The following is an 18,527-nucleotide window of genomic DNA, read 5'->3' as shown; positions in this document are numbered from 1 at the left end:
AGGAATTAGGCCAGGACCAAGATATGCCAAGTCGCGGCCTTCCATGGGGGTCTTCTTTTGGGTGGAACTTCCATTTTCCCCAAACAAGGTCAGCAGCATGAGAGAGGGCATGGCTGTTGAAGGGAACTCCCAGACCAGGAGTTTCCCTGTCCCCGACCTGGAGGAACAGCAGCAGCTAATGTGCCCAATGATAGGGGGGGTACCGGTCACAGCAGGGATGCAAGTAGGGCCGACCTAGAACTTGGCCTGGACCCCCAGAGACTTTGACAAGTGGTGAGGTTTTATTGGCCCCCTTATAAAGAGGGCTGATGCACAACATATGGTATGTTTCCTTGGGGCAGTCTCAACTGCATTCCCTGTCGGGTGGGAGCCCAAGATGTGCCTCTAGTGCCGAGGGCATCCGCCAGGAATATGTTTTAAAAAAAAGGAAACCTTCCCCTGACCCAGCATACTTCAGTGGGGTCAGAAATGGAGGTTCCCTACAGGCACATCCCAGCACTTGTCGCCCCCACAGAAGTTTAGGTCCTTTTAGTCCAATTAGAATAGATTTTTAAAATGCATGTCTGCAGTTATCAGCTAAGAACAGGATGGGTTCAGCTCTGATACCTCCCTTAGTTGAACACTCAAGGGACAATTTTCCCATTCCTGTTGCCCCATCTGAATTAATTCACAGGGTGTTAGGAACAGGGAGAATGAGTAGAGACCTGGGTCGCCATCTGGTAAATAGCGAGGAGGATAGCCTCAGTCTGCAGGACGATGGGTTGGTCAGATGGGCGAAACAGTGGCAAATGGAATTTAACCCGGAAAAGTGCGAGGTGATGCACTTTGGAGGGACTAACAAGGCAAGGGAATACACAATGAATGGGAGGACCCTAGGCAAGACAGAGGGTCAGAGGGATCTTGGTGTGCAAGTTCACAGATCCCTGAAGGCGGCGGAACAGGTAGATAAGGTGGTAAAGAAGGCATATGGGATACTTGCCTTTATTAGCCGAGGCATAGAATATAAGAGCAAGGAGGTTATGATGGAGCTGTATAAAACACTGGTTAGGCCACAGCTGGAGTACTGTGTGCAGTTCTGGTCGCCACACTACAGGAAGGATGTGATCGCTTTGGAGAGGGTGCAGAGGAGATTCACCAGGATGTTACCAGGGCTGGAGCGCTTCAGCTATGAAGAGAGACTGGGAAGATTGGGTTTGTTTTCCTTGGAGCAGAGGAGGCTGAGGGGGGACATGATTGAGGTGTACAAAATTATGAGGGGCACAGATAGGATGGATACTAAGGAGCTTTTTCCCTTCGTTGAGGGTTCTATAACAAGGGGACATCGATTCAAGGTAAAAGGCGGGAGGTTTAGAGGGGATTTGAGAAAGAACTTTTTCACCCAGAGGGTGGTTGGAGTCTGGAACTCACTGCCTGAAAGGGTTGTGGAGGCAGGAACCCTCACAACATTCAAGAAGCATTTGGATGAGCACTTGAAATGCCATAGCATACAAGGCTACGGACCAAATGCTGGAATATGGGATTAGAGTAGACAGGGCTGATGGCCGGCGGGCCTCTATCCGTGCTGTATAACTCTATGACTCTATGACTCTTTTTTGGTAGCCAGGGAGCAGGTACAAGCTTCATATTAATATGTTAATGACATGGGAGCACTATTCTGATGCCCCATTTACGTTGATCATATGCACTTTAACTCCACGCCCATGGCACTCTATGGGGTTTTTGACCATTTGACCTCAGATCAATTTTGGGTCATTTATATTAAGCTGCTATTATGTTAAATTTATCTCAAAAGTAATTAAATCCATCGAACATGCATTCGGGGAATGTGAATTACACCCAGAAGTGTTTTCCGCATAGCACATCAGTGAGATATTGGGGTTCGTTAACATACTCCACAGAGGAAATTTGGAGTAATGTTGAAATGCTTTTAATTAATATCAGCACAGCAATGTGGCATCTTCTAGGGAATCCCACACCTGCCGGGGGTAACAGTCGGTTTGACTGCCAGCTCCTCAGATACGGGGAGTTAAGGAGGATCAGAACTCAAAAGCCCTGATTTTAACTCCTTGGCGGGAATCATGTGGAGATTTCAATTCCCGGGTGTCATCTGAATAGGCCCTGTCAGTCTTTCGTCCGAATCCGGTGGGAAGTGCTAGCTGGCCAGCTTATATATCCGGTATTTATCCAATTCCTTTTTGAAAGTTACTATTGAATCTGCTTCCACTACTTTTAAGATACTGCATTCCAGATCATAACAACTTGCTGTGTAAAAAAAACATTTCTCCTCATCTCTCCTCTGGTTCGTTTGCCAATTATCTTAAATCTGTGTTCTTTGGTTATCGGCCCACCCGCCAGTGGAAATAGTTTCTCCTTATTTACTCTATCAAAACCCCTCATAATTTTGAACACTCTATTAAATCTCCCCTTAACTTTCTCTGCTCCATGGAGAACAATCCCAGCTTCTCTAGTCTCTCCACTTTTATCCAGTTGATAAAAGGTCTCATGGTACAAATACTTGTGAAGGCCTCACTGACCATCATGTTAGTTGGTTCTTCAGCAGCAGCTTAATCACAGCATGTCATGCTGTATGTGGTGCTGGTTATAAATTTCTGGTCTGCCTTCGATATTCTCAGGCTAAAATAACTAGTCTCTCGAGTAAGCAGACCTATGTTCCTCATGATCAGGAGATTACTTTCACTTCCCAATATCTAAATGTACGATACAACAGCCCGAGGCTGTAATAATGTTGTGAACTGGATACCATGATCCTTTTACATGGCCTCACCTGTGCTTCTCCAACTTCCAAAAAGCAAATTGACTAACACTTTAGTGAGACAAGGCCAAATACAATTCGTCAAGCTGCTATAGTTTGCAGTCAGTAGGTGAAAGTGTAGAATAACAGATATAGCAAATCTTACCTCAATGCAACTTAACTTCAGCCCCTCCTCGTAAATAAGGAAAATAATTTTAAAAATTATGCCATGCTGACCCATTTAGCAGGTTAACAATCATTCATTTTTCTTGGACAGTCTCTTTTTCTTGAAACCTGACTGGTTATCTAATCCTAGGCCATCTTTCGTCTTAAAAGGAGATGTACCTCCTCGCCGTCTCATTCGCCACTCACTGTTAAAATGAACCTTGAAAAGTGTTTTCCTGTTCTTTTGTTCTCTCTGTCCACAGGAAATGAAGTCGGGGGAGGGGAGGGAGAGAGAGTCAATCTCTGACTCCACCCCATCATGGGGTTGGTTAGTAAAGCTGCCAATTAAACTGGCCTCTGCCACCCCCACCACCCTCCAGATGTGATCACCTTGATAACTAATTCCTGTTGTTTTAAGACAAACATTGTTGTCCCAATACTTAGAGCCTGAATGGCAGGGACATTTTAATAAACTCCTGGCCATTATTCCAGGTCTCTAAGGATAACAGTTTCAACGGCTGCTCATTACCTGTGAAGTTAGCTTATTAACATACCAATCCCCTGTTTGTGCCAGTGGCTCCAGCAATTCCCTATCTGAAAAACCATCTGAGAGGAGGCTAGATCTTTTGTAAATTAACCCTTAAAGTTCTGAATAACTGAGTTCATATCAGAACCATGTTCTAGCTTAAAACAAAAATCCCTCCTAAGTCAAATCGCCAAGAATCCCTAATTATGACGGCTGCATGAAAGAAGACATAGCAAGATGCTCACCAGGCAGCAAAGCCTCATTGGCCACATATGCCAAGATACCACCAACCATATTTGCAGGCATTGTCATACCTATCTGGCAATGACTCTGGGTAATTCACAGCAGAGAGCCAAATGTAGAGAGCTCTGTTGTAAAGACATCTACTGCTAACAGGCATCATAGGGCTGACAACAGTCAGTGACAGAACTCGTGATCTGTGGGCTCAAGCATGAGGACAGGTTGCATAGACTAGGCTTGTATTCCCTTGAGTATAGAAGATTAAGGAGTGATCTAAATGCGATGTTTAAGATGATTAAAGGAGTTGATAGGGTTGATAGAGGGAAACTATTTCCTCTGGTGGGGTAGTCCAGAACAAGGGAGAGTAACCTTACAATTAGAGTTAGGCCATTCAGGAGCGATGTCAGGAAGCACTTCTTCACACAAAGGGTAGTGGAAATCTGGAACTCTCCCCCAAAAAGCTGTAGAGGCTAGGTCAGGTGAAAATTTAAGAACTGAGATTAATAGATTTGTGTTAGGCAAGGGTTTTAAGGGTTACAGAATCAAGGTGGGTAGATGGAGTTAAGATATAAATCAGCCATGATCTAATTGAATGGCGGAACAGGCTCAAGGAGTTGAAAGGCCTACTCCTGTTCCTATGCAGTCGGGATTTCCTTTCCCTATCACTTCATAATCCCTACCCTTTCAGCTATGACAAAAGTACTAATCGTTTGAGATGCCTTTGGTCCTTAAAGGCTTGCAAAATTTTTGACCTCCCCCCCCCCCCCCCCCCACCATTGTGACAGTCCCCTTTAATTGTCCCCATACCCCTAAATTTGACTTACTAACTTTATTTTTTTTTCAACTAGACTGCTGCAGAATCCAAACGAAATATTCAAAATAATTTACTTTGTGTTTTTATCTCTTCTGCAGGTGAATCAATTCAAATATTTGCTGAAATTGAGAATCATTCTTCCCGCACAGTGGTGCCAAAGGCAGCCATTTACAAAACACAGACTTTCCATGCTGAAGGACGAAGCAGGAAAGCGAAGGAGCTCATAATCAATTTCCAGGGAGAGCCGGTGTTAGCTGGAAAAACAGAAAGTTGGAATGCAATGGCACTGCAAATTCCACCAGTGTCTCCCACGCTGATGAACTGCAGCATAATCGAGATGGAATACTCACTGATGGTAGGTGGGTTCTTGAATTACTGTTAAACGTGCTGACAATGCAAAATGAGTAGAGCGTCACAAAGCACGTGGTAATGCCAAACCTTTAAAGTAGGAGCTTTACCGTACTGTGTTTCTTGCCTTCACCTTTTATTTTCTTTGCTTTCTCCGTCCTCTTCCCACCCCACTGATTCTGGCCACTGTCCACTCACAACCTTGACATCATGTTAAACCCTGAGGTAAGTTTCAGATCCTATATTCTGTCCATCACAAAGACCACTGACTTCCACCTCTGCAACATTGCCCTCCTCTATTCCTACCTCAACCCCTTCACCACTGAAGCACACATATGAGATTTGACTACTCCAACCTTCTTGCTGGCCTCTCATTGTCTACCCCCTTTTAAAAACCTCTTATACCCCATCTCTTCAGCCAAGCTTTCCCTCCTAATTTTAATTACCATATTCTGTTAAAATGAATAAAATTTGGTATGACTAGTGTAATGTATGATGAGCCTTCATTTGAGAAGCGGCAGAATGAGATAATTGGCAAGAAATGTTCTCGGGGTCCTTGTCAAGCTGTGGGCAATGGCAGCAATGGTTTATCTGGCCACGATATGAAGCACATGTGAAAATGACTGTTATGCATTGGATGTTTCAGGTACATAATTGAATATGTCATCAGTTAGAGCCTGTCTTACTAAGTGACCAGTTGGTTGTGCAAATAAGTCGTCTTGCTCTAAGTTTAGATCATCTTCTGCCACTGGTTCACTGGTTGCTGCTGCCTGTCTCTTCAGTCAAGGTAGCCGTTAATTTGACAGTCACTGACAGAGATATCCCCGCCCTGGAAATGGTTTCTAGGATCGAGTGCGGAGCCCTGCAAAGTTCTATCATGGCCTCCTTGAAGAATCGTTTCTCTGCATGAAGGTTTTTTTGGCCATAATTTGATACAATTGCTTCGGCGGGTGGCTGTGTAAGGGCGGGTCCTACTTAGTCGTCTCTGGTGCAAACGCCCTTTTTAAAAAAAAACTGTTGCCGACAAAGCCATATTTATTGAGTAGAAACAGAAATGGGATCTCTGGTAATGACGTAAATAGTGGAATAGTCCAACACTCAGTTTATGCATTCTTATGTGAAGGATGGTCTCTTGGGTGGGTTGATATCAAATATGGAAACTCACCCTTGCACAGATTCCTGCTATCTACAGAGTAAGGGTAAGGGAAGAAATTGAAGTGGAAAAATAAATTGTTGGCAATAAAGTTTTAAATTATTAAAGGTTTGCTTATTGTTTCTTAGGTGTGCGTAGATATCCCTGGAACAATTAATTTAACTGTTAAATTACCAATAGTTATTGGTACAATTCCCTTGCATCCCTCCAACAGCCAGGCTACCAACTTTAGCAACCAGTATGGCATGAGCTACAATAATTTAAACCCCACACTCCCTGAAGGTAAGGACAAGATCTGACAAGACGTATAAGGATATGTGCATGTGGGTGACCAGGGCAGGGGAGAGCAGAAGTCAGAAAATCCTAGGAACAGGCCTTGCATCCTCCCTGCACCAGAGTGGTGCAGCCTGTTTTTTTGAGGGACAGGCTACACTGGAATCGTTGCAGGCTGCCACCGACAGTGCATGAGAGCCTCGTTAATAATTCAAAAATTATTTAAATTTAACTGGCCTATGACTTCCCAACGTTTGCTTGAGAAGTGTGCAGCCAGCACTCTGGACCTTTAAAATGATTACAGTGGAAGGCCCTCCCTGACCTTTGATTTTTTTTTTCTTAAAGCTGTGGTAGGCTGGTTCAAGATTGTTTTTGATTTTCAATTTTAGGTTCCTTTTTTGGCATTTTCTTTGGTGCATTTATTTCTTTGATTTTAATTTGGTTTTTTTTTGCATTTTTGTTTACTTGTTTAGTTTGGTTGCTTTCAAATCATTGCATTTCAAAGAACTTAAAAGTAATTTAAGTAGTGTTAAAATGGACATTCCACATGGAATTACTTTTGCCCACAGGGAGATGAGAATGAGAAGGAGTTGCAGAGAAATGATTAGAGGGAGGTCCACCTGTATTTAAGGTGGGTTGCACAGACCTCACATTACTGAAGTATGTAGGTCCATAGATTCCATGACTACTTGGGCATTTGTAAACAATTTTACAACACCAAGTTATAGTCCAACATTTTTATTTGAAATTCACAAGCTTTTGGAGGCTTCCTCCTTCCTCAGGTGCATGTTGTGGAATACTTGGGCATGTCACTCCCTGGGCATGTCACAGGAGATGAAGCTTTGTCGCCTATGCTACACCAAGGAGATCTTTCTTCAGGATGGATTGTATCCTCAGTGTGCCATCTTGTAAAAGTAGAAAAGTAGTATTGAGATGCTCGAAATTAAAGGAGCACAATCACAGCCTGGGTGCAAGTAAATAACTGTGTGTCATGCAATTAGATTCTATTACAGTGACTTGAGGTGTGATACAACTGAAAACCTTCATAGGGTGTGTTGCATCTTGAATGCTAGGGAGGATAAGATAATTGTCCAGGATTTGCTACTTGCTATCTAGTGACTTCTAGATGTCTCCACAGGTTGGATAACCTGCCAACACTCACTGCCTAGGCTTGCTTATAAAGGAATATAAGCTGTGAGGAGGACGCAAAGAGGCTGCAAATGGATATAGAAAGGTTAAGTGAGTGAGTGAGAAGATAGCAGATGGAGTATAATGTGGGGAAATAGGAAGTTATCTGCTTTGGTAGGAAGAATAGAAAAGCAGATTTTTTTTTTAAAAGTTGAGAGACTAAGAAACATTGGTATTCAGAGGGATTTGGGTGTCATTGTACACGAATCACAGAAAGTTAACATGCAGGTAAAGTAAGCAATTAGGAAGGCAAATGGTATGTTATACTCCAATCCTCTTGCAATAAAGGCTAAGAGCAAGGAGGTCCTGCTGCAATTATATAGGGCTCTGGTGAGACGACACCTGGAATATCATATACAGGTTTGGTCTCCTTACCCAAGGAAGGATATACTTGCCTTAGAGGCAGTGCAACGAAGGTTCACTCGATTGATTCCTGGGATGAGAGGGTTGTACTATGAGGAGAGATTGACTGGAATGGGCTTATATTCTCTGGAGTTTAGAAGAATGAGAGGTGATCTCATTGAAATGTATGAAATTCTTTGAGGGCTTGACAGGGTAGATACGGAGAAGTTGTTTCCTCTGGCTGGAGAGCCTAGAACTAGGTGTCATAGTCTCAAGGTAATGGGTCAACCATGTATGACCGAGATGAGGAGGAATTTCTTCACTCAGAGGGTTGTGAATCTTTGGAATTCTCAATGACTCAGCATCCACAGCCCTCTGGGGTAGAGTAAAATCAAGGCTGAGATCAGTAGATTTTTGGACAATAAGGGAATCGAGGGATATGGGGCTTGAGTGGGAAAGTGGAGATGAGGTCAAAGAACAGCCATGATCTTATTGAATGGCAGAGCAGGCTCGAGGGGCCATATGGCCTACTCCTGCTCCTATTTCTTACATTGTTAATATCCACTTGGCACAAGGTATGAGCTATGGCTTTCTAACCCCGCAAGAGTCATAAGGGGAAAAAAAAAATCAGAAAACAAAATGGTAAATCAGTGAATCTCACATTACTGCTTGGACCAAAATGCCCTGTCCAATTGACAGCCAAAAACAAAGGACCTAGGGCTAAATTGTTTTATCAATGAAAAAGTCATTTAATCAGCTTTACAGGATATCCTTGGCTTCCGTTTCAGCTGAGGAAGGGAGGTGCTTGATTCAAGAACATCAGGGATTTAAGTATGTTATTGTCAACAGGGATTGGTAGCCATTAAATTCATGCAGCTGGGCAGAACTCCTGATCAATTGACTTACAAGCAGGTACTATTTGACTGGCCTCACTGTTCACATGAATGAAAACCTATACTTTTAAGTTACCTGACAATCAGATGAACAGTGATGTTTTCGTCTAGCTCAAATAAGCAAAATGCTTTTTGGATCGGGGCAGATCCTTCTCATATTGTAATTCTTTCCTTTTCAGGGAAATCTGACTTTCTAATCACCAACCAGAATCTGGGCTTCCAGACATAAGGAACGAAAAGCCTTAAGAGGAATGATGGATTGAGGTTTACATTTGTCCTCCATGGGGTTTTAGTGATGTCTTGTTTGGCTAGCTCTCAAGTCATCTGACATAATCCAACTCCACTCCAAAAATCTATTTAACTTAAAGACAACAAGGATAGAACAGGGCACGACATTCATCCTCAGCCAGAAGTGCCGAGTAGATGATCCATCTCAGCCTCATCCCGATATCCCCACCATCACAGAAGCCAGTCTTCAGCCAATTTGATTCACTCCACGTGATATCAAGAAACGGCTGAGTGCACTGGATACAACAAAGGCTATGGGACCTGATAACATCCCGGCTGTAGCGCTGATGACTTGTGCTCCAGAACTAGCCGCGCCTCTAGCCAAACTGTTCCAGTACAGCTACAACATTGGCATCTACCCGACAATGTGGAAAATTGCCCAGGTATATCCTGTCCACAAAAACCAGGACAAATCCAATCCGGCCAATTACTGCCCCATCAGTCTACTCTCAATCGTCAGCAAATTGATGGAAGGTGTCGTCGACAGTGCTATCAAGCGACACTTACTCACCAATAACCTGCTCACCGATGCTCAGTTTCGGTTCCGCCAGGACCACTCGGCTCCAGACCTCATTACAGTCTTGGTCCAAACATGGACAAAAGAGCTGAATTCCAGAGGTGAGGGGAGAGTGACTGCCCTTGACATCAAGGCAGCATTTGACCGAGTGTGGCACCAAGGAGCCCTAGTAAAATTGAAGTAAGTGGGAATCAGGGGGAAAATTCTCCAGTGGCTAGAGCCTAACACAAAGGAAGATGGTAGTGGTTGTTGGAGGCCAATCATCTCAGCACCAGGACATTGCTGCAGGAGTTCCTCAGGGCAGTGTCCTAGGCCCAACCATAGTCAGCTGCTTCATCAATGATCTTCCCTCCATCATAAGGTCAGAAATGGGGATGTTTGCTGATGATTGCACAGTGTTCAGCTCCATTTGCAACCCCTCAGATAATGAAGCAGTCCATGCCCGCAAGCAGCAAGACCTGGACAACATCCAGGCTTGGGCTGATAAGTGGCAAGTAACATTCGTGCCAGGCAATGACCATTTCCAACAAGAGAGTCTAACCATCTCCCCTTGACATCCAATGGCTGCAGTGTGTACCATCCACAGGATGCACTGCAGCAACTCCCAAACCCGCGACCTCTACGACCTAGAAGGACAAGGGCAGCAAGCACATGGGAACAACATCACCTGCACGTTCCCCTCCCAGTCACACACCATCCCAGACTTGGAAATATATCGCCATTCCTTCATCGTCGCTGGGTCAAAATCCTGGAACGCCCTACCTAACAGCACTGTGGGAGAACCTTCACCACACGGACTGTAGCGGTTCAAGAAGGCAGCTCACCACCACCTTCTCAAGGGCAATTAGGGATGGGCAATAAATGTTGGCCTTGCCAGTGACACCCACATCCCATGAACAAATTTTAAAAAAGTTTGATGTATAACCAATAACCATTATATTTTGTTAGTCTACGCACTCAACAATAAGATAATTGTTAATTTAATCGCCGTAAACGGAACAATAACTTGGTTTAGGAATTCCAAAAGCAAAACATTAACTATGTTAAATTTGACAGAGCACAATAACTCAGTTTAGAATTATATATCAAAGCCTTAGTTGGCATCAACTTAATATAGCATATCAAATGTGTTCAACATTGAACAATACATCGGAGGCAATGTTGGCCCTTTTTGTTTGGTGAAATAACATAATACTTGGACTCTTTCTGGTTACTTCATTGGACAAAGGTAATATGAAAACCTACAACATATTTGCTTGAATAGCAGCTCAGCTATTGCATAGAAACAATTTTGCCTTGCTTTGTAATGTGCTGGTTCCAGTCTCTAGGGTTTACCGAGAGAGTGTTCTCAATAGTTTTCCTCCCATCATTAGTTGACACCTTACACATCTGTATTGTCATAATATACCTAAGGGTCATTGAGTTTGTGCTTTTCTTTTAAAAACTGATTTTTGCCAATCATTCCTGGATATTTTTCTCAGATGGCAAATCAGTAAAAAGCTGATTTGCTCCTAAATTTAAAGAAAAAAAACCTTGAAATTTTCCAGTTTTGTTCTTACTGAAAATCAGATGCAGTGATGGAGCGAGCATCACGTTGATGATGTCAGCACAGGTGTTCTGTGCTATATATACTGTGCTGATGTCTCAAATGTGAAGCAGACGCATCTCAGATTTTCGGCAGAAACAAAATGGCAGATTTGGCATTTTTTTATAAAAGGGAACCTGGTTTTAAGTTTCATAGAATCATAGAAAGTTACAGCACAGAAGGAGGCCATTCAGCCCACCGTGTCCGTGCCAGCCGAAAAAGAGCCATCCAACTTAATCCCACTTTCCAGCACTACAGCCCTGTAGGTTACGGCACTTCAAGTGCACATCCAAGTACTTTTTAAATGAGTTGAGGGTTTCTGCCTCTACCACCCTATCAGGCAGTGAGTTCCGGACCCCTATCACGCTCTGGGTGAAAAAAATTCTCCTTAGCTCCCGCCTAATCCTTCTACCAATTACTTTAAATCTATGCCCCCTGGTCACTGATCCCTCTGCTGAGGGAAATAGGTCCTCCCTATCCACTCTATCTAGTCCCATCATAATTTTATACACCTCAATTAAATCTCCTCTCAGCCTCCTTTGTTCCAAAGAAAGCAACCCCTGCCTCTCCAATCATTTCTTCAGAGCTAAAATTCTCCAGCCCTGGCAACATCCTCATGAATCTCCTCGGTACCCTCTCTAGTGCAATCACATCTTTCCTGTAATGTGGTGACCAGAACAACGCATGCTCTTTAAGTGCTTCTGTTAAATGCCTGGATTTTTGTTTTCTTTGCAAACCTGTATTCATGCAGTTACAACTCCATAACAGGAAAATTCCCTGAAGCTGCTCCCACTTCGCCAGCAGTAGGACGGAAGCGCTGCTTACGTGCTGAAACGCTTACATTTTTTATTATATTTTTATTTAGTGTGGAAAATGCTGTAATGGAAATTCAAATTTTTGTGACATACTTAAGTATTCTAATTGCTTTGTACTTTTGTGTTTCCTGGAAGGCACCATGTGTATTATGAGGCCATTCAGCAGCCTTATTTGCGGGCTTGTCATCTTTAGAAATCTTTCAGTGTACTAAGGACAGCTGCTGTGTGCTGTTTTTCTGACCAATTAGCCCTGGCACATATGTCCAGCAAGCTAAATTAATAAAAATGTTTGTAAAGGGCTGTGTAAGACTGGAAACCTTCCAAATCCTGGTGCTAGCTTTCAAATAGTTGCATTTGATTGGGTTTTTGAAGTTCAGAGAGAGCTAAATGGATACTATGAACTATTAAGAATTTTTACGAACAGGATGTGGCCTTTAAGCCCATCAAGCCTATCCCTTTGCCAAAGATCAATGCCATTCACCGTGTCTCTCAATACCTTCTCTCTCCAGAAACCCATGGTATTAGGGTACTTTTTTGTCTTCATCAGATGCGCAGTAGTCTGGCGGAGCTGACTGCCCATTGTAGAACTCTCCTGATTTTCATTCCACTGATGTCAATGGAACAAAAATCGGATGGACTCGAACAGGCCAGATTACCGCCCATGCAGTGAAGATGAAAAGTTACCCCATTGTCTGTTGAATCTATTTATGTTGTCTATTTCAATGTGACTCTAATACCTCTTGTTGACTGAACTGAATTACTAGTGGTGCTGAAAATAAAGGGAAGGAAAAATGAAATAATTAAAAAGCTGAATATAGCAGAGATTCCTCTGCTCCAAGAAACAACTGTAGTATCGTAAATGACCATGTTACAGTCAACGAGTCAGCTCCAAAGATCTTCTGTCAAGAGGGTAGTTAATTCATGTACTTTTCTCACCGAATCTTGCTTGTTAACAGCTGTTTTGTATCAGCAGTTCAGGTAACAAAATATTTGTAGATAAGTTAGCCCTTTTTATTTGAAATAGGTTAATGTCTGTTAAAAAAGCAGAGAGGGAAATTTGGTATGAGAGCAAGAAGGATTCTAGACGATAGTGATGCAAAAATTGCAATTAGCGATTTACGCCATTTTGCACGCTGATCTTCCCGTTGCAAACTTACACCTAAATTTCCTGGGAAAGAAATTTGAATACGCTGCAGCAAACATAGTGACGAATCAGAGACCTCAGAAGCAGTGCAGCCAATGGCAAGCCCCAAAAACCTTCACATACCACTATAAAAGCTTGTTAAATAAAAGTTTTTCTAATGTCATTTGTTGGATAAAAGTTTCATAAAACTTTTTTTAAGCATAATTTTCATTGATGTTTGCTAACTGAAAGTTCAATTGCAATTTTGTATTGAATAAAAGTTCTATTATTTGATATATTATCTTGTCTGTCATTCCTTGAGTTCGTAGCCCCATGGGGATCAGTCCACAACGTGATTGTTTGAGACTTCCTCGTGCCGCTTGATTTGGCGGGTTTGACATGGTGGAGGGGGGATTATGAGAGTTGAGGGTTATCATTGCCCCAAAACCTGTGCCACCAGCTACTCTCTGGCTGCCCTGGTAGCTGTGAGCGTGGATTCCTCCAAGAGGCCACCACCCCCAAGCTCAGGAAGACGCAGGCCAGGATCCTCTGATTCCATGGGCTCCTCATCTGCCAAGTCCCACAGGGCAAAATTGTGCAGTGCGCATCACACCACTACAATCTTTGCCAGTTTATCGGGGGAGAAGGGCCGTCCAGGCAGCTGAAGCGAGCTTTCAGCACCCCATTGGACCTCTCCACCACCTGCTGCGTTGCCACGTGTGTGCAGTTGTACCTTTCCTCTGCTGCCCTGTGGGTGATGCAGAACGATGTCATCAGCCACAGCTTCAGGGGTGGGCCTTGTCCCCTTGGATCATTCATTAGAAAAAGTGATCATCTGTTTCCAGGATTTTCAGCTTCTATTTCAGTCTTTGTTGTACCTGAGCTCAGTGCTGCCACCTAGTGACAAACACGGAACACTGTCCAGTCCAGCTTCTACACAGGCAGTTGCATTTGCCAGACTCTTTAAGGAGTTAAACTGAGCAAAGGAGACAGAACAGCCACAGATTTTTCAGGGCTACAGTGTTTAAATGCTACTTTTTTGGCTACATAAATTGAAAAAGGCTAATTTAACTGATTACATACTGTAATCCTTAAAATTGAATGCTCCTATTTTGCTATATTAAATTTAAACCTACTTAAAGTTGTGATACTGAAATGTTGAAAAAGAGTTGTGCTTTGTTGACTTGAAACCAACTAATGAATGCTGCGTTTATAATTCTGAACCCAATTTATTGTACTCAGTCAGCGGAGAGCAGTTGGTTAACCTCTAGGGAAGAGTTTAACTTTGTTCAATTAAACACAATCTTAAAACAGACACTGGGGTACATTTTTCAAAATGTCCTGCCCAGTAAGAGCCTCATTATCAGCTGATCAGATAATTGGACACGGAAGTCAGCAAAACATCTTTCCTTTAAGTCCTACAAATGGCTAAAAGGAAGCAGATTAGGATGTCTCAACAACAACTTGAATTTATATAGCGCATTTAACGTAGAAAACCTTCCTAAGGCGTGAGGAAAATAAGGGAGCCAAATTTGGTATACAGCAAAACTCTAAACACAGACACACATAGTGGTCCATTTCCCCTAAATATTAAAGGGTCAAGTAGAATCGCAACTTAGAGGCATAAATTTGGTGACACTGTTTTGATATAAATTGAAATGATAGATGAAAAATAAGGCAGGCTGCATAACAGGCATGTGATCCTCTGCATCCAGTTTTTCAACATGTGTTCCTGGTGTGCAATGTGCTTTGTTGGAACTGCCAAAGCGGAAAATTTACCTTTATGAGCCAACTAAATAAGTTAACAGAAGGGCTTTGCCAACTATAATTGCTAATTAAATTTAATACATGGTGCGGCATCAAACTGATCTTTGCAACTTAAGAAACTTGCACAAACTGTGCAGCATTTGTTTTTGGACTATATGTTTGTGCAATTTTACATGATTTGACAATGAAACAGGTATAGATGAGTAACTGCTGTTTGAGTCGTGGCTGGTGATGTCAGAAACTTATTAGAGATCCCATGGGAAGTCAACCACAAATTTAGTAATGCATTCCAAATTCCAGTTTGGTTCTGTTGGGATGTTCAGCTAAAGTCATTTGAGTTTTCAGAAGTTCTTTTTATATGTTATGCTGCATGTTAAAGAAAGAAGTTCTGATATAAGACACTAACCAGAAACTTAACTGGACCAGCCATATAAATACTGTGGCTACAAGAGCAGGTCAGAGGCTGGGTATTCTGTGGCGAGTGACTCACCTTCTGACTCCCCAAAGCCTTTCCACCATCTACAAGGCACAAGTCAGGAGTGTGATGGAATACTCTCCACTTGCCTGGATGAGTGCAGCTCCAACAACACTCAAGAAGCTTGACACCATCCAGGACAAAGCAGCCCGCTTGATTGGCACCCCATCCACCACCCTAAACATTCACTCCCTTCACCACCGGCACACATTGGCTGCAGTGTGTACCATCCACAGGATGCACTGCAGCAACTCGCCAAGGCTTCTTTGACAGCACCTCCCAAACCCACGCTTTCTACCACCTAGAAGGACAAGAGCAACAGACACATGGGAACACCACCACTTGCACATTCCCCTCCAAGTCACACACCATCCCAGACTTGGAAATATATCGCCGTTTCTTCATTGTCTCTGGGTCAAATTCCTGGAACTCCCTTCCTAACAGCACTGTGGGAGAACCTTCACCACACGGACTGCAGCGGTTCAAGAAGGCGGCTCACCACCACCTTCTCAAGGGCAATTAGGGATGGGCAATAAATGCTGGCCTCACCAGCGACGCCCATATCCCATGAACGAATAAAAAAAAAACACTAAGGCATAGATTTTTATCTTTACCACCTAGGCATTAAGCGTTAACTGGATGGAGTGCAAAAACTAAAATCAAGCTCAGAGCATCGCACACCCAGAATCGCGGGCTCCATTTTGGGCACGCGATTCTCCCCACCCAGGTTTCCGCTTCCTGCTTCGTCCAGGCAATGCTTTAAGCCCTAAGAGTTAAGCATCTTAAGATGCATAGCTCAAGGAATAGAACACAGATTCCAAAAAATTATTAGTTTGTACAAAGAAGTGCTCCCCCTGCATCTTGAGGGTTGTTTAAGCTTCTGAATACTATGTCATCAAGGCATCCTATTCTTGGAGAGAGTAGAAGATGAGCAACTGAGTTTATAAATGGGATTGGGACCCATTCTATGAGGAAAGACTATGGCAACTAGGAATGTATGCATTGGCTTAGAGATGATACTATTGAAATATTTACGGTCTGAAAGGGAATATATAAACTGGATTCTGGAGAAACGTTCACTATTAATACGAGCTCTAGGATAAGGTAATATAGATTCAAACTTAAATGAAGTGAATAAACAAACAGTTAAGATATAACTTTTTCCACAGAGGGTGGGGAATATGTTGAATAACCTACCCTGGGAGGTAGTGGAACGAGAGAATGTTACAAATTTCAAGGGGGTAATGGTGACAGTTTGGCAGACCGGGCTATTGAAGGATATGAGGGGTAGAGTGGGGTATGATATCTGTGACCTTTGGGACTATCACAGTGAACAGAAGTGGTAATTTCTGCTCGTTTACAATCCTGTGTGTTCCTAAGGACATTGGGATATACTGGGGAGGAGTGTGTGTTAAGCAAGTACATCTAGTAGCGTTTCATGGATAACCATAATTCTCCTGGAGCTTACTTGATTGCATTAGGGATTCAGGGAAGAATTTCCCAGAGTTTTTCTTGAATTTGGCCAACAGTTTTATTTCTCTCTTTTTACCTCCCCAGGAGTGGGTAATACAGAATTGGGGCATGTAATGTACAAGGTTGCATCATCTAATAGGGTGAAAATGGATGCGTCCAATTTCTTCTCACCCTTTTTTTCATGTTTGTATGTCTGTTTTCTAAGATTGTGCTTAATGGACAGAGTTATAGTTCCTGGCCAGTGTTTGAAACTGGGTTGAGTTGATAGTTATGACCTATGAACTACTCAATTAGAAATTTGGGGCTAAAAATTCCTGTTAAACTCCTCGACGGGGAGGGAATTCCACCCACCCCTTGGTTACATTCCTAACCCCAACCCAAATCCTGGGGTTAGGGGCTTATGCATAATTTGGACAAATGCTCACACTATTTCTGGTGCTACATGGGTGCCTATCTCAGTGGTGCAGAGGGGGCGGAATTTCATTGCAGCACTTACCACTGTCTAAGAGAATCAGCTGGGTGGGTCAATGATCCAAAATAAATTATAAAAAGCTGTAATTTCAAATTTGTCACTTCATGTAAATGTACATTGCATTGGGGACAAGAAGTTTTCTATCTGGCTCTCTATATAAGATGCAACATGCTACTTCTGTGGTTGGATAAAGAGATTTAAACCAGTTGCATTATAGCACCTGGCCAGGAGTTTAGAGTCCACATTCTGGAAATTTAGTAAGTGGGCTGTGTGTATTACACTAGCAAGCCAGCCATAAATTGATCCATTTATGCTGGGCTTTAGCTTCATGGATGCTGGTTATCCTCTGTTGCCTCACCTCAGTGATTATTCTTCAAATTTAAAGGCAGACAGAGAATGTTGGCAGGATATTCATTCATGGAAGTTTCACTCCTGAACTTGATCCCATTTCTATGACAGCCACATACACACACTTGCCAGCAGAGGTCACTAGATAGCCATCAACTACAGGAGTGCTGGCCAATGCCACTTTTTCTATCCCTGGAACACTAAGGCTGTTTGTAATAATCCTACCCATCACTCAGGAAAAAAAACCTGAAGATTAAAGAAAGAACGAACTTACAACTATATATCACTTTTCATGACGTCCCGAAGTGCTTTACAGTCAATTAAGTACTTTTGAAATTTTGTAATGTAGGAAGCACGGCAGCCAATGTGCACACAGCAAGCTCCCACAAACAGCAATGAGATAATGACCAGATAAACTGTTTAAGTGATGATGGTTGAGGGATAAATATTGGCCAGGACATTGGGAAAACTCCCCTGTTCTCCTTCAAATAGCACCAGAGGATCTTTTACATCCACCTGAGGGGATAGACTTTTTAATGTCTCATCCAAAAGACGGCACCTCCAACAGTGCAGCAGTCCCTCAGTACTGCACTGAAATGCGAGCCTAGATTTTGTACTCAAGTCTCTGGAGTGGGACTTGAACCCACAACCTTCTGACACAGAGGCGAGAGTGCTACCACAGAGGCAAGACTGACATCTATGTGAGGTCCCTTGCTGGTTTGGAGATTGTACATGTGGTCATACCTTAATGTCCTAGAATCATAGAAGTTACAACATGGAAACAGGCCCTTCGGCCCAACATGTCCATGTCGCCCAGTTTATACCACTAAGCTAGTCCCAATTGCCTGCACTTGGCCCATATCCCTCTATACCCATCTTACCCATGTAACTGTCCAAATGCTTTTTAAAAGACAAAATTGTACCCGCCTCTACTACTGCCTCTGGCAGCTCGTTCCAGACACTCACCACC

At 42.9% G+C, this 18,527-nt stretch overlaps 1 protein-coding gene and 1 long non-coding RNA gene across 3 annotated transcripts in view; one reads left to right on the top strand and one right to left on the bottom strand.

The window, feature by feature from the left end:
• The window catches only part of LOC137320883 (arrestin domain-containing protein 3-like), a 34,754-nt gene extending 21,438 nt beyond the window's left edge, over positions 1-13,316 (top strand). Inside the window, exons 5-7 of the mRNA XM_067982833.1 lie at positions 4,596-4,852; positions 6,127-6,280; positions 8,874-13,316. Coding sequence (XP_067838934.1) covers positions 4,596-4,852; positions 6,127-6,280; positions 8,874-8,923 — 461 coding nt within the window. The 3' untranslated portion in view covers positions 8,924-13,316. The remainder of the gene's footprint in view (positions 1-4,595; positions 4,853-6,126; positions 6,281-8,873) is intronic.
• LOC137320884 (uncharacterized) overlaps positions 1-18,527 on the bottom strand; it is a 67,701-nt gene that overhangs the window by 21,921 nt on the left and 27,253 nt on the right. Inside the window, exon 1 of one of the 2 annotated variants that reach the window (XR_010962659.1) lies at positions 2,919-3,165. The exons of the other annotated variant lie outside the window; for it this stretch is intronic. This is a non-coding gene — a long non-coding RNA (uncharacterized lncRNA). Of the gene's footprint in view, positions 1-2,918; positions 3,166-18,527 lie in introns of those variants that run through there. 2 annotated transcript variants of the gene reach the window in all.

The sequence above is a fragment of the Heptranchias perlo genome, chromosome 4 (assembly GCF_035084215.1).
Source record: "Heptranchias perlo isolate sHepPer1 chromosome 4, sHepPer1.hap1, whole genome shotgun sequence".
Taxonomy (NCBI): Eukaryota; Metazoa; Chordata; class Chondrichthyes; order Hexanchiformes; family Hexanchidae; genus Heptranchias; species Heptranchias perlo.
The sequence above is the reverse complement of the archived record's forward strand: the minus strand, read 5'-3'. Positions and strand labels throughout refer to the sequence as shown.